The sequence below is a fragment of the Glycine max genome, chromosome 5, assembly GCF_000004515.6.
Source record: "Glycine max cultivar Williams 82 chromosome 5, Glycine_max_v4.0, whole genome shotgun sequence".
Taxonomy (NCBI): domain Eukaryota; kingdom Viridiplantae; phylum Streptophyta; class Magnoliopsida; order Fabales; family Fabaceae; genus Glycine; species Glycine max.
The window spans coordinates 32,450,244-32,468,574 of NC_038241.2; the positions used below are offsets into that span (position 1 = coordinate 32,450,244).

The 18,331-nt window shown below is 36.2% G+C and overlaps 3 protein-coding genes across 7 annotated transcripts; 2 read left to right on the top strand and 1 right to left on the bottom strand.

Annotated features, from left to right (window-relative positions):
- The first annotated feature begins 1,165 nt into the window (after positions 1-1,165).
- LOC100795690 (glycerol-3-phosphate acyltransferase 9) lies at positions 1,166-8,729 on the top strand. 3 transcript variants are annotated; one of them, XM_006579981.4, is made up of 13 exons: positions 1,166-1,367; positions 1,652-1,820; positions 2,055-2,112; positions 3,169-3,287; positions 3,846-3,945; positions 4,872-4,967; positions 5,068-5,164; positions 6,976-7,063; positions 7,135-7,231; positions 7,376-7,461; positions 7,559-7,678; positions 7,789-7,887; positions 8,488-8,729. In XM_006579981.4, the coding sequence occupies exons 2-13, from the start codon at positions 1,708-1,710 to the stop codon at positions 8,534-8,536; spliced, it is 1,122 nt and encodes a 373-aa protein (XP_006580044.1). In that variant the 5' UTR covers positions 1,166-1,367; positions 1,652-1,707; the 3' UTR covers positions 8,537-8,729. The 3 variants fall into 3 exon arrangements, with proteins under 3 accessions (XP_006580044.1, XP_006580045.1, XP_003524805.1); XM_006579982.4 differs by lacking the exon at positions 8,488-8,729 and adding an exon at positions 8,011-8,348 and having other exon boundaries at positions 1,698-1,820; XM_003524757.5 differs by having other exon boundaries at positions 1,168-1,367; positions 1,698-1,820.
- Positions 8,730-10,646: 1,917 nt separating this feature from the next.
- LOC100796217 (WD-40 repeat-containing protein MSI1) lies at positions 10,647-14,701 on the bottom strand. Of its 3 annotated transcripts, none has more exons than XM_003524758.5 (7): positions 14,551-14,701; positions 14,293-14,352; positions 13,032-13,842; positions 12,779-12,931; positions 12,019-12,143; positions 11,833-11,928; positions 10,647-11,110 (listed from the first exon to the last, which is right to left on the bottom strand). In XM_003524758.5, exons 3-7 carry the CDS (start codon positions 13,701-13,703, stop codon positions 10,879-10,881), a joined length of 1,278 nt encoding a protein of 425 aa, XP_003524806.1. In that variant the 5' UTR covers positions 13,704-13,842; positions 14,293-14,352; positions 14,551-14,701; the 3' UTR covers positions 10,647-10,878. The 3 variants fall into 3 exon arrangements, with proteins under 3 accessions (XP_003524806.1, XP_006580046.1, XP_014631124.1); XM_006579983.4 differs by having other exon boundaries at positions 14,507-14,683; XM_014775638.3 differs by having other exon boundaries at positions 14,504-14,683.
- Positions 14,702-15,224: 523 nt separating this feature from the next.
- On the top strand, positions 15,225-16,594 carry LOC100797824 (uncharacterized). Its single transcript, XM_003524761.5, has one exon. It carries the CDS (start codon positions 15,391-15,393, stop codon positions 16,351-16,353), a length of 963 nt encoding a protein of 320 aa, XP_003524809.1. The 5' UTR covers positions 15,225-15,390; the 3' UTR covers positions 16,354-16,594.
- The last annotated feature ends 1,737 nt before the right edge of the window (positions 16,595-18,331 follow it).

Sequence of the window (18,331 nt, forward strand, 5' to 3'; positions counted from 1 at the left end):
TGGTTAGAAGCCTTCCCCGCGCCTGGTCGCCGTCGACTGCGTCATCATGCTCTTGCTCGTTCTCGGCATCGGTGATGAACCACCACCGCTATAACAAAGACAAAGAAGAAGAAGAAAATGAAAACAAGGTTAGGGTTCGACGGAGGTTGAGGCGGCGCTAATAGAGAGGATGAGAATCATCCTTAACCCTTGCAGATCTCGGGTTCTTTTGTGTTTCTTGGTGATATCCTCTTATGACAACATCCCCGCCTCCGTCGACGTGTCGCTGCCACCGGCATCGCGATTATCTTCGCGCCGTTGGTGACAACGTTGGAGGTGTTAAAGAAGCTCTGCGTGTGAGCCGCAATGAACATGAAATGTGTAAAGTGACCCACTGGTGCAATGGATCCATATGCTCGCCACCGTCGATGCCACCGGTGGTCCTTTTCTACGACTTCGAGACACTCTCCAACCTCACGGCTGCAACCTTCTTCCTCTGCTTCCTCACCTCCCTTGAGGCCCCTCTTCATCACTGATGAATCAGAGCAAAAATTGTAATTTTAAGATCTTCAGCCACGGACTGCGTGAACTCAAGGTTGTATATGCAAATGGGTTGAATGGTTTCAACTTGTTATTGTGCTGCAACAATGGAGACGTGGGTTGTGGGTAGTAACGGTGAGATAAGAGTTGCAACGTCGGAGAGAATCTCTGCAACATTATCTCTAGTTTTTAACTATTTAAGACTTAACTTAATTAACATTCTAATCACAATTATTCACTAATAACAAACACATAAGTGTACCTCCTCATAAATGACGTGATCAACATTTGAAGATTAACGATAGCAAATAACTGAAATACCAAAATCACAAATTAGTAAAATTAGATGTCCCAATTTTACCATTAAAAATTAAGGGATGAAAATTACTAATTTATCCAACTAAAAAATCAAAAATTATAATTTGGTCTTTTTCATAAACAAAATTTTATTAATTAAAAAAATACTTATATTTTTTATAAGAAAAATGTAACTTTTATGATAACTATTATAAAAATCACTAATCTTATTATAAGTATATTCTTAATATTCGTCAATAAAAATAAACATTCTAATTAAATTCCCAAGTTAATCTTGTTTCACTTGACTGGGGAAAAAAGCAGCGAACCACTCAAGAAAACAATTACGCGCGGTAGACATATCCCAAACGACTCGGATGAATCCATTTTTCGTTGGGACAAAATTACCCTCAATCGATTCAGAAAATTACAGTCATGCCACTTTGTTCACCACTCTTCGTTCTTTCTCCTTGTTAGAGTTGGTTTCTGCAACCTCCCATGCAATCGCTCACCCTCTCCGTCACCTGAATCTGTTTTCTATTCCCTCGTCGGTGAGCTCTTTCTCTTCGTCACTTTTTTTTTTCCTTTAATTTTCACTTTCTTGGGATTTCCTCCCAGGTACCAATGCGATCTCGTACATTGTTACAGTTACGCTTCCTAGATTCTTCGGTTGTCAGGGTTTTCTATTTTTATCTAATTGCATTGAACCAATTTGATGAAATTCAATGATACAATTAATTAATTAATTGCTACTACTAATGGTGAAATCTGTTAACTCTTTAAATATTTGTAATTTTGTATTGAATCAGTTAATTTTTCACTATACGTATTTTAGGATCGAAAAGTTTAACTTAATCACACTTTTCTGGTCGTGGTGGTAGCGTAACAAGGATGAATGGCATTGGGAAACTCAAATCGTCGAGTTCTGAATTGGACCTTCACATTGAAGATTACCTGCCTTCTGGATCCAGTGTTCAACAAGAACGGCATGGCAAGCTCCGCCTGTATGTCTATCCTCCATTTCCATTTCCATGTCTTGCTTAGATGCTGAAAATTAGGGGGCAGTGAAAATGGAGTAGTTTTTTTTAATTTACATTATCTAATTGAGGAATGGAGATTAAGGGCATGTTTGATTACTCTTTTCAAAAAGAGTTTTCAGTTTTCTTAGTTGTCATTTTAAATGTTTCCCCTTCTCTCCTGACAATGCAGTTTTCAGATTTACCACTTCTATATTTCAGGTGTGATTTGCTAGACATTTCTCCTAGTCTATCTGAGGCAGCACGTGCCATTGTAGATGTGAGCTTTTGACCTTGCCTTTATTTGTAGTTTTTCTGCTTTGTGGTATCACTATGTCAATTACTATCTTTTAGAAAATCACTGATGATGAAATTGTTGTTGAGAGAATTCAAGGTCAAACATGATGGATAAATTCATCCTTTTCTAAAACTAAATCTTGACCTGCCGCAATAGACTGTCTTTTGATGTTGTTAAAATTGAGATTCTACTTGAGATCAGGAAGGGGATGGAAGGTCGTAAATTGCAGGATCATAACAAGGATGGAAAGATCCTGCTGAAAATGTAAAATTATACTTTAAACACATTCATATGCATAGAAAATAACCTAGATAACAAAAATAACATTCAAATCACAACATTTAACTAAAATTGAAAATTCATAACATACAACTCATAATAAGTCACAAAATAATTTTTTATAACATAACTGAAAGTACTAAAACACAAAAATTGGAAGAGAGAACTGTCCACTACCAACAGCCTCATTACTGTTGCCACTTGCCACCAGCCCCACTAGCACTAGCATTTGAAGACATTTTTTTTTTGTACAAACACTGAAGGCAGAATACAGAGAGAACAGAGAAATTGAGTCCAGAATGTAGAATACAGGACACAGATGATGGTCAATGAAGGCAGAAGTTAGAATGCAGAAACAGAAGGCAGAGGCCATGGAGAACAGAAAGTGAGGGAGCAGGATAGATTAGAGAGTACAAATACGCAGAGAGTGATGTTCAAGTGAGGGAATGAAATGAGGTTTTGTTTTTCAGCCCAGATCACAAAACCAGACCCATGAACCCAGCTGCATCAAACAAATTTGGAACATCAAAACCCACAGATCCCACGAACGTGTGGGTATGATTGGCAATTTCACACCAATCCCAAAATTTCCAATCCCAAGAGCAATCCAGCACAGAGAGGAACTGAACTGTCTTATCTCTTATGTTTATATTTCTTTGCTATTCCCATATTCTGTCCAAGCCTGAAGCCATCAGGCATGATCTTTTTTTTAAATATCTTTCAAATTTGCTCACTAACTCTGAATTTTATGTTGGATAGGATACATTCACAAGGTGCTTCAAGTCAAATCCTCCAGAACCTTGGAACTGGAATGTTTATTTGTTTCCTTTGTGGTGCTGTGGAGTGGTGGTTCGATATTTGATCTTGTTCCCTATTAGGTTAGCTTATTCCTTTTCTATACATACTTACATGTTATGCATGTTGTGATAGCACTTCTGAAATCATTCAATCATAGAAAAAAAGTTATTAGGATATTATTTGAACTTTAGTTTTAATTAAACTAAATTTCCCTTTCCTCGTGTTTGTAATCATTAAAAAATAGAACCAATTTGATTTAGAAACCGATCCCCATGTTTGGAACTCATTAAAAATGAATTAAATTCATTTTATCTTGATAATTTTTCTCTTTTACCTTCAAATAATATGATTTCTCTCTCAAAAGTATAATGAGAACAATGTTGTCAATTTAAATAATTAAAACTTAAATCAAATCCAACCAAATTTGAGCAGATTTCTGCATGTACTCAACTAAAATCACAAAGATTTCAAAATCAAAGCAACTCCTTTTGAAAATCAAATGAATTTTCAAATTTTGTGATTTCAGACGTAATGTTTGTGTTTGGCGTATTAGTCTCTCTTTTATGCTTCTCATGTTAATGTCATACTTTACTATAATCTTTTCCTGGCCATCTGATGTGTCCTATTTGACTCTGCAGGATTCTAGTGTTGACATTAGGATGGATTATATTTCTTTCAGCCTTCATTCCAGTGCACTCCCTCCTGAAAGGAAATGATGATTTGAGGAAAAAGATTGAAGTATCAATTCAGATTATCCTTGCTATTTTCCGCCAGTTAAATTTTTTTAACATAGATTTCTGTTGTATGCAATTTTACTATCTGTTATAACATTATTTTAAGACTTCTTTGAACTTTCAACCAAGTCCATAAAAAGTAAAAGAGAGGCTTCAAGTTTCTGATTTAGCTTATCTTAAAACACAAAATGAACTTCTGGTAATGTGCTAATGATATTTCCAACGCTAAGGCATATAATGTCCAAATATTTGGTATTGTTTGTGTTATACATATTGTTTGTATTCTGTTTCCTTATTATTATCACTACGAAGGAGTTTTGAGACTTGGTGTGAATTGATCTACTGCTGTTAATCCACTTTTATTTTAGTGTTTTAGTAAGCCTTCACTTCATTTGTTTTAATTTTAAACACCTATTATCTGATGTCAATTTACGTTGCCTCATCTATCATGAAAAGCATTGCTTTTGTCATATGCTTTATCCTTTTAACTTCTGTTAATTTTACTATCATATTTGAAGGATTTTCGCTAGGAACCTGATTTTTAAAATCTAATTACTGGTCAGCCTAGTGGCCCTATAGGAAAAAGAAAAATTGTTGGATGATTACGTGTAAAACTTTAATGGGAAGACAACTGGAAGAATCAGAACATGTTGAAAAATAAAAATATAAGTAGATAAAATCTGTTATTTTTATCATCTTTGATGAATGCAACAAATTTTGGCCAATTCGCTAGAGGACATAATTTATTTTGCCCTTTATTTCTTAAATATCTATTTACTTAATTGACGGATGATGAGTGCATGGCATGAGATGTATACAACTTCTAATTTACTCTTTCTATTTTCCTTCCCTTTGATGAATAGAAACTTGAATATACTGACTTGCATCAAACCAAGGTACTCTAAATTGCTCAATTCTCGTTTCTTTCAGAGGTGTTTGGTGGAGATGATGTGCAGTTTCTTTGTTGCATCATGGACTGGGGTTGTCAAGTACCATGGGCCAAGACCTAGTATCCGACCAAAACAGGTTTGTCTGATGTATATTGATGCTTCCATGTTCTTATTCACATATCCATCAAAATGTGAATGCTATTTATTAATAATCTGCATTTTCCTTTATTGAACAGGTTTTTGTGGCCAATCATACTTCCATGATTGATTTCATTATCTTAGAACAGATGACTGCATTTGCTGTTATTATGCAGAAGCATCCTGGATGGGTTGGTAAGTTTATAGTGCTATGTGTGGCTTTAAATACACAAGAAGCCTTGTCTTTATCATCAATACAGTTTTTTTATTATCTTTATTTGCTTGTGTCATACCATCTCTGGGTGAATTAGTTTTTAAGAATATTATGGTGCTAACACAATTGCACTCTTCTTCCGATATTTACACAACAAACTCTTATCAAAATGAAAGCTTGTTTTCAAGTCAGAGTGTGAATATTGTGCAAAATATACAACAATAAAAAAAACTTAGGATTAATGCCTTTTGTTATTAGGCACTTCATCCTTTACCATTGAGCAGTTTAAATGGTCATTTAGATGAAGGGTGTACATGATGAACTGATTGAACTGCTATTAGAATATAGCAGAAAGAAGAGAAAGATTGACAGAACAGAGAGATGAGAGATTCCTTATTCACTAAGTGAAGTAGTTACAGAAAACACAATGCCCAGCTATTTTTATTTTGAGAAACCTGGCCCCTTCCAAACTGATGCCTACAATATTCCTGATCCTTACTGTCCAGTCTCCACTCTTATAGTTTGTATAACCTGATAACTAGCTCTTACTAACTGCCTTCTAGTTATTTACACAACAAACTATATAACAATCATCAAGTTAGTTACATGGGATACCTTCCTTACTCCTTCTCTTATTTCTCTTCTCATAGACCTTAGTATTGGAGAAACAATAGAACGCCTAGCCATAAGTGGCACATTGTCCTCAAGGTGGAATTGAGGAAAGGTGAGGTCAATCTCCAAGGTTTCTTGTTAGCATACCCTTTTCATTTGCTCTTGTGCTCAAAGCAAACTCTTGCACAATTCTGTCAGCTAGGTGTCTTGTTGCTGAGCAAGTTGATTAACTTCCTTAATTTTGGAAGCTATTGTGGTTCCTTTCAATAATAAAGGAGGGTCTTGCCCATACAAGGCTCAGAAAGGAGACATCTTAGTGGACACATTGTAATTAGTATTGAACCCAAATTCAGCCCAAGCTAAATGCAATGACCAGTCTTTGCTTTGTACCTGTCAAGCAAGGCAAACAAACCTCCAAACATCTTTTTACCACCTTGTCTACCAGTTTGTTTAATGATGATAAGCAGTGCTTATCCGGCGTTGGGTACTCGCCTTATGAAACAGTTCCTCCAAAAAACTACTCATAAAGAGTTGATTGCGGTTAGTAACAATGGATGAGGGGAGATCATGTGATAGGTAACCACCATAGTTAGTTAGTTAGCTAGTTGGGGACTGAGATAATTGGAGAAACAAGGCATGTTGGCTATAAATAAGAAAAGGGGTTGAGAGGGAGATTTTATCTTGTGATTTGAGAGAGAATTCAGATTGTTGTGGGAGAATCCTGGCCTCTCAAAAGTCTAGGGAATGATTTGTACACCTTTCTGTTAATAGAAGCTTTTCTCTCTACAATTTCGATCCAGTTTCTATCAACTGGTGTAAGAACTCCGATCTTAGAGCTGTGGGGGTAAATTGTCGAGAAAATGACTAGTTGATAGGTAAGATCATTTTCTTTTAAAAGTTTAAAAAGGGGGCCCTAGTTGGGGTTGGCTACAGGTACATGGATTCACTTTTAATCAGATTATCTTCCATTTCATCTAAATTATCTTCCATCACACAGCCAAATTAATTATGCTAGACCATTTTTTGTCACCTCTCAATAGGGGCTACTGCATGTTTCTATTGTAGTACATTGTGCATTTGTTACTAAACTCTCTAATCATCCAGCTCTACTTCCTTCAAGTTTGATGGGCACTTCACAATTACAAGTTATGCCTGATGCATTTCTGCATTTCAATCACAGGATTATTGCAGAGCACCATTTTGGAGAGTGTAGGGTGTATCTGGTTCAACCGTACAGAGGCAAAGGATCGAGAAGTTGTGGCAAGGAAGTAAGTATAATTGAAAATGCTGGGAAGTATATACCTCAAATCTTATTCTTACATGATTTTTCATATTTCAGATTGAGGGATCATGTCCTGGGAGCTAACAACAACCCTCTTCTTATATTTCCTGAAGGAACTTGTGTAAATAATCACTACTCTGTCATGTTCAAGAAGGTATAGGATCATTTGCATTTGCATTATGTGAAATGCTGAGTTTTACACTTTTATTTATACATTAGGCTTTCCATTGACTTGTATTCTAATTCCTGTTGTCTGATAGTTTAAATTGAAGCCTCTTCTAATTTTAATGATGTTTAGGGTGCGTTTGAACTTGGCTGCACAATTTGCCCAGTTGCAATCAAGTACAACAAAATTTTCGTAGATGCTTTTTGGAATAGTCGAAAGTAAGAAGATGCTTGTTACATGTTAATTACTGTTTCTATTCATTCATTGTTTTTTTATATTGCTGGATAAGAGTTGTTGTATCTCCTACATTTGCAGGCAATCATTCACAACTCATCTCTTGCAATTAATGACATCTTGGGCTGTAGTTTGTGATGTTTGGTACTTGGAGCCACAAAATTTGAAGCCAGGGGAGACACCCATTGAATTTGCAGAGAGGTAACAGATCTCTGTCCAAGATTGTTTGGAATATGCAGTGATAGCATGTACATAATGTCTACATTTTGCTTTAAGGCATTGAAACAGTATCTATTATTTCAATGGTGTAGGGTTAGAGACATAATCTCACATCGAGCTGGGCTTAAAAAGGTTCCTTGGGATGGATATCTGAAGTATTCTCGCCCTAGTCCAAAGCACAGAGAAGGAAAGTAAGTTCAATCTCCCAATCTCTCAACTATGTTATCTTATAGTCTTTATGACGTAGGTGTTATATTTAAAATTATGCATGTCAGTTATTTTTGTTCCAAGTCCTGAAGTCAATAGTACTACAGGTTTATGAGTAGCTACCAATGATGTTGAGAATCGCAGAGGAAGAGAGACAATGTCCTTAAGAAGTTCGTTTACATTAAAAATAGACTAAAGTGCAACACGTTGTTCTCAAGGAAAAAAGGGGTGTATAATCTTTTAGAATATAATGGAGGTTACTAGGTAGCATAATTAAGTGAAAACTAAGTGACATTTGTGTAATAATTGAAACACAGAATATTTCCATAAATCAATCGCACCCTTAGTCATACATGAAATTTAGCATTGGCAGCATTTCATGTATCTACTTTTCCGTGTAGGATTTGTTAAATATAATATTAAAATTTAAAACTTCTTAATTTTGCAATTAATTCTGTGTGCTAGAATTTTCTTGTACCAACCAAACCAGTCATACACCATGTTAGGTTTGCTCACACATTTCCCATTCATGAGAAATTTGAATCATGTTACTTACCTCGTTGATTATCATAATCATTTTGTAGGCAACAAATCTTCGCTGAGTCTGTGCTGCGGCGCTTTGAGGAGAAATAATGTATACCTTCTTACTTTTTCAATAATGCCTTTCTCCAACCCCTTTTTGTACTCAACTACTTACCATTATGATATACATGAAAGATCTTACACGAGGTTGCCTGATAAAATTTTCCATGACTAGTTGCGCTCTGTTTATGGACAAACTGACAGGAACTATATATTTTTAGGCATGAAAACTTTTTGCAGTGAAGGCAATTTGAATCTCAATATGCCTATCCAAATTGTTACTATTTTAGTATTTATCCAATCCTACAGTAGCAGGCCCTTAAAAACTAATGCGAATTGGTTCATCCAATTCGTTCATAGCAACTGCGTAATCTAGAACCACTCTAAATTAAGGCACTCGTTATGACTAATAAAAAACACATCTAACCCTAAACTTTTCCAAACCCAAAGCTCTTCAAGTTAAATAAAACGGACTAATAGAAAATTAATTTAAATTGTGTTTAATTATTACAATTCATGCTTTAATTTTTATACAATAACACAATGTTTTTAATTATATCTTTTGTAATAATAAATGGTTGTAAAATAAATTAACATAACTCACCTTACAATCAGAATAAGATCCTTTATTGCAATGCTTCATTCTTGTTTTCAGGTCTTTTTTTCAGGAGATTAGTTATTGTTTGTGCATGTCACTAAAGAGATTATTTTCATAGCCATAAAATAAATGATAAAGAATGAATGAAAAAGAACGAAGATACTTGGGCGGCATTTTCATACTCGAGAATCATGAATCTTGTGAATAAACAAAATTTGTTTGGTTGATCATTATAAATATTTAGATAAATTTTTTAGGAACTAAAGAATTATATGATATTTTTATCATTTATTTTAATATAACAAGAGTAATATGATATTTTTAATGTAGTAAAAAAATTAAACAAAAATAAAATTATCTCTCATGGAAAAGTTTTTATGAAAAAATATTTAAAAAATCTTCTCAGGAAATATTTTTTTTTCCAAGAATATTATTTTTTAAAAATAAATATCAAATATGTGAAATTCAGATTATCAGCCTAAGATTTTTAAGAAACTAAAAGTTTCTCTCTACCCAAAGTTCCCTCTTAAGTAAGGATGTGCGAGGATAAGAAGTATGAAATATGTACGATAAATTGATGCATACATAATTTCTACATTTGAATTTTCTATTAGCGAGCAAAATATTATGGGTTCATGAGGATTGAATTGTTATTATTTATTCTTTTAAGAAAATCACGAGGATTGACGTAGTTATAATGTAAAATAACCAGAAGATTAAAACGGAGAAAACAAAAGTTTATAAATTTGTTTTAATCGTGACAGTTAATCAAAGTTTTTTTAGTGTGGACGAATTTTACAGGTGAATATTTGAAAAGTTATTAAACACAACGAGTGTTATAGACAAATTATGCATGTGACAAAATAGTAAAATTTCATGTTAAATCATCAGTACAAATTAAAAAAAAAAATGAATGGCATTTTATCAGCTCAAACCTTTTGCTCCGTCATAAACCCTGTCAATCACTGATGTTTACGTATTCAAGATTAGGTTGTTGCTTCTTCCCAAGTTTCCTGTACTCTTTTCAGAATTTTTATTTTTTTTTTCTCTTTTGATTAGTCATTCCAGAAGTAAAAAAGAAAGTGGATCCGGAAAGTGTAAGAAGCAACATCCCTCGAGGTTATATATGTGGCGATACCGCGAGTTGCCTGATTGCTGGCACTTCACAAGTTTCATTTAGTTATTTTTATAAATTGATGCAACCAAATAACAGTTTAATTTCATTGAAATAATCTATATGCTTGAAAGATTGACTTGGCTTTGACTAAGGATAAGCAGGTATCTGAGTGTCTTACAAAAAACAGAGGCTCGCACCAACTATTTGCAAGTTGCAATTAGAAAAGGGGAAAAAAACTTTAATACCACAAAATTTAAATTTTAATCATTTTAATTTCACTTCGCAAAATCTTCAATTAAATTCTTGAGTTAAAAAAATATTTCAGTCTTTTACTGTTTTATTTTTCGCAAGCATTTTGTAAAGCAATTTTTAAAACTGGAATAAAAACTTAATTTTTTGGGACAATACACAGCTGTAACTAGAATGGATTATGAACACTATCAGTCAGTCATGATAAATGGGAAACCTTTTAGCATCGAAAGTTACACTAGGTCTCGGTGGTTCAGCATGCTACTGGAGAAGGCAATCATATTTCATACCTCACAAAAACACAGCTACAACTAAGGTGAAAAACGAAGTAATAGCACGAATTTAAAATATGGAAAAAGCTCCCCGAGTCCACAACACTGAACCTGTATTAATTAAACACTACACTAATTATCATGTCCATCAATTACATTAGGATGCTGCTGCCTTTGTTGACTCTTCTGGCAGATCATCTTCGTCGTGGTATATGTTCTCTGCCATCTGCCATATTTGAAGTATGTTGTCTTCAGCGACACTAGCAACAACCCAATCTTCACATGGATTCCAGGAAAAGTCAGATATTTTGCTTGTATGACCACCATGAATAAAGAGCAACTCTGGTGGACCATCTTCGGCATCTTCTGGTGACTGCTCTTCATCAATCCTGCAGAAAAAATGGGTGAACTCTGTTATTAAGGCAAACATTTGGAATATCTATGATTTATCATGATATGATTTAACAACTATAGGTATTTTTTAATCAATCCTCAATAGTCATTTAACATTTGAGCTACAAGCTAAAGCTGACCTGATATCTAATAAAACCGTACTATAACTAAGTCCAAGGGTTCAGACTGAGAAATTGTTATCCAATTTGCTGGAAAGAGAGGGAGCTATCATTCAAGCAGTGTGACCTCATTCGCCAGAAGAGATGAAAAATCCACAGATAAATTTTAACAAATCAGCATGTAAAAGCAACCTAAATTCTAAGCAAGCATTTTCCCCCCAAAAGAAACAAGAATTGATTAGACTGCATGCCAAGGATTCAACTATCTCAAGGGCTTAAACTGTAACACCATGGAATAGATTTCAGTATTCCTAACAAATCCCCTGATGTGAAAGCCATTGATTGAGACCTCAAACTTTAGACATTGTACAAACCCATCCAAAACATTACCCTGATATTTTAGTGGATCAAACATGCCATAGAACAAAGTATAGCAAGCACTTGAACTTTAGGGGAAGTGTCATTGATATGCTTTATGATTTATCAACACCTATAACAATTCCACTAGGGTACCATGACTTAATATACATTTCAGGACAACAAAAAGAAATAAATCCACTAAAAACTCCAGAGATGATAATGCTTTTATTAAGCAATACCTGCTAAGATCCCACACCATGAGTCTCCTACCCAGACAACAAGAAGCCAAGATAGTCTCATTCTTTGGATTCCAGCCAACCTGGAAAACCTCCTCCCTGTTGGACCAAAGAACAGCAATCCAGATCAATAACTGCTAAATATAAGTACAAATACAGCAATTATTGAAAATCTTATGAGAATCTTACTTGTGAGAATCAAAGATGTGCAGCGGAGTATTGATCTTCCGCAGATCAAACAATTTCACAGTTTTATCCGTAGAACCAGTAGCAACAACCCATTCATTAAAGGGATTGAAAGCCAAGCAGTTAACCTGGCAAGATATCCAAGAAAGGAAAAAAAAGCTTTTATCAGTGTGTGATATTGAGTATAAGAGTATTAGCATTTTTAAAACATTGAAAACCCACCAAAATATGGTGAACATACCAGAGTTAAAAAGATACAAGCAACTAAAGCATAATGGAGAGCATTACAAGAGCATACAGACTGGACTGAAAATTTGAGTAAGCTCAAAAGGTCTCCAAGCAAACAAAAAAAGAAAAGCCATAGAAGTAAAATAGTATCAACATACAACTGGAGAGGAGTAATGACCAGTTCTTTAATCTTGGCCACAGTTAGAAATTCATGTGTTTAGCTTATTGAATTTTCTATCACCACCCATAATTAAGTCTTTGATTTCAATATGTCATCAATGTTAAACAAATGACACCCTTTAGATTTAATATCTGTGATTAGTGAGACAGGTCAAACTTTCTCATGAATTTGTTAGATTTCAAAAAAAAATTAAGTAAATGGTGATACGACCAAATATAAACTGGTAACTCCAATTCCCTCTGCGAAGTTTGTTTAATATCAAACACATGCAGATCATAAAACAGGAAAGTTACTCCTCCACAGGTTATACAAATTTCGACAAAGATTTACCAATTCATTGCATTAACAACACACCTCACTTTGATGAGCAACAACAGATTGGACAGGCTTGCTGGCAGCCGGCGTTCGAAGGTCCCATATAAGTAAGTATTGATCATCACCAACAGAACCAAACAAGTACTCATGCCTCAAATGCCAAGCCACATCTTCCACGACACCTTCATGAACCTAGCCACACACAAAAAAAAAAAAAAAAAAAAAAAATCTTCCACAGATTAAAATCACTGATTAACCTAACCGGAAAGCAGAAAGAGGTGCGGTTACAAACCTTAAAAATCTGCATTGCCTCTAGGCTCTTATTCTTGGGAGTGCCATTAATATCCCACAAGCAAATCTGAGCATCATCAGAACCGCTAAGCAAGTGGCCCTGCTTGAACTTACTCCAGGACAAGCCATAGCCTTCAGTGTTATGACCCCTAAGCCTTAAATCAGGGTTACAGAAACCATCAAGAGGGGGCTTAGAGGGATGCTTGCTATAATCAAATACATAAACCTCAGCACTAACGGTCTTGGTGGCAATGATGAAAGGGTTCTGGGGCATGTAGCGAGCCCTGTTAACCTCACCCTCATGGTTGATCTGCTGGATGATCTGGACCTTGCCATTGGCGCAGCCAAAGCCACCAATGTCGGGGCGATCATCGTCATAGTGGCGGGCATCATTCTCAGCATCATCAAGAGGGAGTTGGACTTGGGCCAGCATGAGGTAATTGGGCTCATTCTCAGAAGTGTGGGTGCCCAAGATGACCTTCTGGAGGGAATAGTCTTTGCCAGGTGGTTCGTGGCGGTCAGGAAGCCACTCCACAGTGAGAGAAGGCCACTCGAGGGCATGCATAATGACCAGATCATACAAGAAAGGACTGTTCTTCTTCCATATCTTGTACTCTTCATTTATCAGTCGTTCCTCAATCTCACCCCTCATCTCCTCCTCCTCTTTCCCCATCCACACTCAATCTATTCTAACACTAACCACCCTTCTCTCTGCAATCCCAACAATCACAATCTTTTGCAATTGCAACTAATTATCCGTTCAACATGGGGGCTTGAGTCGGTTCACCCTGTTTATTTACTCCCCTCACCCTCTGCAATACATTAAAAACAAATAAAACTCAGTTAGCACCGTAAATTCATATGCAGTAAAGACACTCATGAATTAAAAATAGACATAATTAGTAACTAATTAACTACAAGTTTACTCCCACTGTTTTTCAGCATTGGCATCATCATCAGCATCCAATATAAGCTAACAGGTTTAGACGATGAGGAAAAAAGTATCGTAAATGCGCAAACAAAAAAAAACATTGAATATAAAGCAATGTCGCAGAAAATCCAGTACATGAGAAGCCCATAATCATTTGCATGTAGCCTACATAAAATAAAATCTATATAGAAAGCAGAATTAAAGACAGAACACTAGATCGCACACCTAAACCAGATCACATTAAGCAGTGTTATTCAACGAGGGACTCAATGTGATTCAGATTCCTAAAAACAATTTGACCTAACAAAGAAGCATTGAAATTAAAACTCACAACGATTCGGTCTCCGATGCTGAAGTCCTTCGGCTCGCTCTGAAGAAACACGAGAATTAACTGAGGAAAACGAAAAGAAAAGAAAAGAAAAAAAACGCGGTTAGCTTAAATGAAAATGAAAGCAAAAGAGCGTAAGAAAAGAGAAACGCAAAAATGAAGAAGTGTGTGAATGGCAAGAGAAATGAGATAATAAAAGGCGATTCGCAAACACAACTCCGTTGAATTTCCCGTTGGCGAGGCCGGGAAGGGGAGACTCACAGGTCACAGTAGGAACTAGGAAGCAAAGGCGAGGGAACGGGGAATGAGGATATTGAGAATTGAACCCTAAGATGAACTGAAAATGAAAACAAGTGCCGGTGATGTGCGCGCCTCTCTCACTACTCACTACTTAATACTGGGACTAAGACCATATGTAATGTAATAAGTTAAAATTGTAAGAATTTTATATGGGTCGGGTCGAATTCTCAGGCCGGCCCAAATCCAGGCCTGTGCTGTATTGTCGGTTTTGCGTCTCCTCCTCTCACTCCACACGTCCTTTTTTAAATGTTTATTTGAACTAGAATAAACATATAATTTTGTCTAAAAATAAAAAAAGAAGAAAAATAAACATGATTTTAATATCAATAATAATTATTTAAAAACACAATTTTAATATTTATAAAAAAAGTTACTTCGTGAGTATATGCAAAACAGTAAATAATCTCATGACTTATAAGATGCATCTATAAGAAATTTAGTCATCTAACTTGTTGATTTATTTTTATCATTGTTATATATTAATTGTTTAGTATAGTATTAATATAAGCACATTATAGTTACTAGTATTAGTACCACCTTCCTTTTTAAAAAAAAAAAGATTAGTACAATCTCACATAAAAACACGCATTTAATTAAATTATAAAAGAAAGAGGGAAGAAGAAGGAGAATAAATGAAGAGCAAGAGTGAGTGGTGGAGCGGTCAACAATCAGCATCGGTTAAGCAGAGCGCTTAAAAAGAAAAAGAAAAAAGTGATATTATTTATAGAGTAATGTAGAATTTGGTTGCTCTGAAATCTCTCACATCTCACATCTCACATCTCACATCCTCTTAGTCTGAAAATGGATCTTGCCCCAGAAGAGCTTCAATTCCTTACCATCCCCGACATCCTACGAGAATCAATCTCAATCCCAAAGCGTTCTCCGAAAACATTTTACCTCATTACCCTCAGCCTCATCTTCCCCCTCTCCTTCGCGATTCTAGCTCATTCCCTCTTCACGCACCCCCTTATTTCCCAGCTGCAGTCCCCTTTCAACGACCCTTCCCAAACCTCCCACGAGTGGACCCTCCTTCTTCTAATCCAGTTCCTCTACCTCCTCTTCCTCTTCGCCTTCTCCCTCCTCTCCACCGCCGCCGCCGTCTTCACCGTCGCCTCCCTCTACACCTCCAAGGCCGTCTCCTTCTCCTCCACCCTCTCCGCCATCCCCCGCGTCTTCAAGCGCCTCTTCCTCACCTTCCTATGGGTCACCCTCCTCATGATCCTCTACAACTCCCTCATCCTCCTCTCCTTGGTCCTCATGATCCTCGCCATCGACACCGACAACTCCCTCCTCCTCTTCCTCGCTATCCTCATCGTCCTCACTCTCTTTTTAGTCGCCCACGTCTACATCACCGCCCTCTGGCACCTCGCCTCCGTCGTCTCCGTCCTCGAGCCCGTCTACGGCCTCGCCGCCATGAAGAAGTCCTACCACCTCCTCAAGGGCAGGCTCCGGTTCGCCGCTGTCCTCGTCTCCGCCTATTTGGTCGCCTGCGGGGTTATCTCCGGTGTTTTCAGCGTGGTTGTGGTGCACGGTGGGGAGGACTATGGGGTTTTCACCAGAATCGTGGTGGGAGGGTTCCTTGTGGGGCTTTTGGTGATTGTGAACTTGGTGGGGTTGTTGGTGCAGAGTGTGTTTTACTATGTTTGCAAGAGTTATCATCATCAGGGTATTGATAAGAGCGCGTTGCATGATCATCTTGGTGGGTACCTTGGAGAATACGTGCCTCTTAAGAGCAGCATTCAGATGGAGAATTTGGATGTATGACACGACACGCACGCCACGGGAATTACTGTTTGTAAGTTTGGTTTCTCTGTTGTTGTTGTGTTGTTGTTGTGGTCGTGTAATGGAAAATTCATGGAATAGTGTACAATGTTGGGAGACTAATTAATCAATGACACTATTAGATTGTGTGCTGAGTACTTAGAGTTTTTGTGTTTGTGTAGTAGTAATAGTAGTGATGTCTCCATTTGTTGCTTTAAATAAGCAATTTGTGAAGTTGAACCAATCCTATTATCCTTGTTTGACACTAGCTCAGCTCGGTTCGGTTCGGTTCAGTAGTGTTTTGCTCATTCCTCTGCATGTTTATGGTATGGTCGCATTGACATATTGTTGGCGCATAAACACAAGTTCTTCAATTATTGTTGAATTGAAAGCAAAATAGGTGTTTGCCTTCGTAAGCTCTTTTCTTTTGCATAATGATGTAGATTGAATATATGTTTTAACAACTTTTATAACTACCAGGTTAAATTGCTTGTGTAATGTAGTCCAAGGTAAAATTGTTTGTGGTGGGATTGGTTACTAGAAGATATTTATAATCAAAATTTCTGTTTGTGTGATGCTTTGCAAATCAGTTTGCTCAGTGACCCTCTTAATAGGGAAAAGGCACGCAATCAGAGTATTCAGTGTTTAGCCTTTAAAGCTAAGACTCTTAAATGAGGGGCTCTTTTTTTTACTTTCATCAAAGGCAATTCTATCGGGAGGGAAAGAGAGAGGGTTGGGGGAGAAGCTGCTGGAATTCTAATAAAACAACTGATTCTTGGTTTTACGTTTTCTTTCTTTGTTTTTTTTATAATGTCTTTAATCTTCTTTAATGAAATGCAAAGTTATTTTTATTTGGATTATTCGCTTCTGCTATCTTAAATCTTAATCCACCTTTCCACATATCATAAGTTTAAATGGTAACTGGTCAAAACTGTTGATCTTGATTTGTGGTTTATGTCTTCTTATGCCTTGAGCCACATCTGCTATCATTAGTATCCCTTGGTAACTGCCGTAGTGGGATTGATTAGTCAGGGCATCGCTTTTTGTTTACTTGAATGTCTGTGAGTGACTAAGTGTGAAGTAACATTGTTACTTATTAGCCAGCCTTTTTTATTGTGTCAATCAATTGTGTGGTTTAGAAGCACTACGGTTTGCATAGAAGCTTGGAGCATTTTGGTTAGAGCAGTAGTACTGAAGACATAATTTGCGAGTAGGTAGTGTGAATATTTAAGTATTTAGTGCATAGATGGGGATGAGATTTACGATGGAAGCGGTATCCAGATATTAGATGAATTTCATCTTCATGACCACATTACTTATTATTTATTTGCTTGTTTCAGCATACTGTTGTCATTTCCTAAATTGTTTCCCCTTAGTCAAGAACTCTAGCAAGAAAATTGCATGATTGTTTGGGAATGATATAGATGGTAGTAGGTTCTTCCATGTTTGACAGATTCAATGTGCTTCAAATATTTTGCAAACTGTTGCTGGGAATTTGGCAGTGGCATACTCTCTTCTGCTGTGCTGCAATGCTGATATACTGATTTAATGACTTTTTCAAGTTTTTACTAATCACAGATTTGAATTCTTTTGTTGGTTTTGTATTTTGAGCTGACCACTTTTTGCTATCTCATTTTCTCGCATTTTGCTCTCATCTTATACTAATAACTTCATATTTTATGTATAATATCACAAAATTATATTGTGATAAGTTATATAAAATGAACCTGAATCATCAAAACATGTAATTTAGCTTGGTAAGACAATATAAGAATTTGAGAAAGTTATTGGATAACTAAAAAAAATAAGTAATTGGGCTAGCAGTGTTCTAGTGATATAAAAATTTCCTCTTCTTAAGTCGCTACTACTAGTTTAGTAGGGGTTAAAACATGATTGCTTGATTAATCTTTATATTAAAACCAGACTCTAACCTACCAAGCCTTAAGTTCAAAGCCTAGCTCTGCTAGGTCTGTGTCATGTG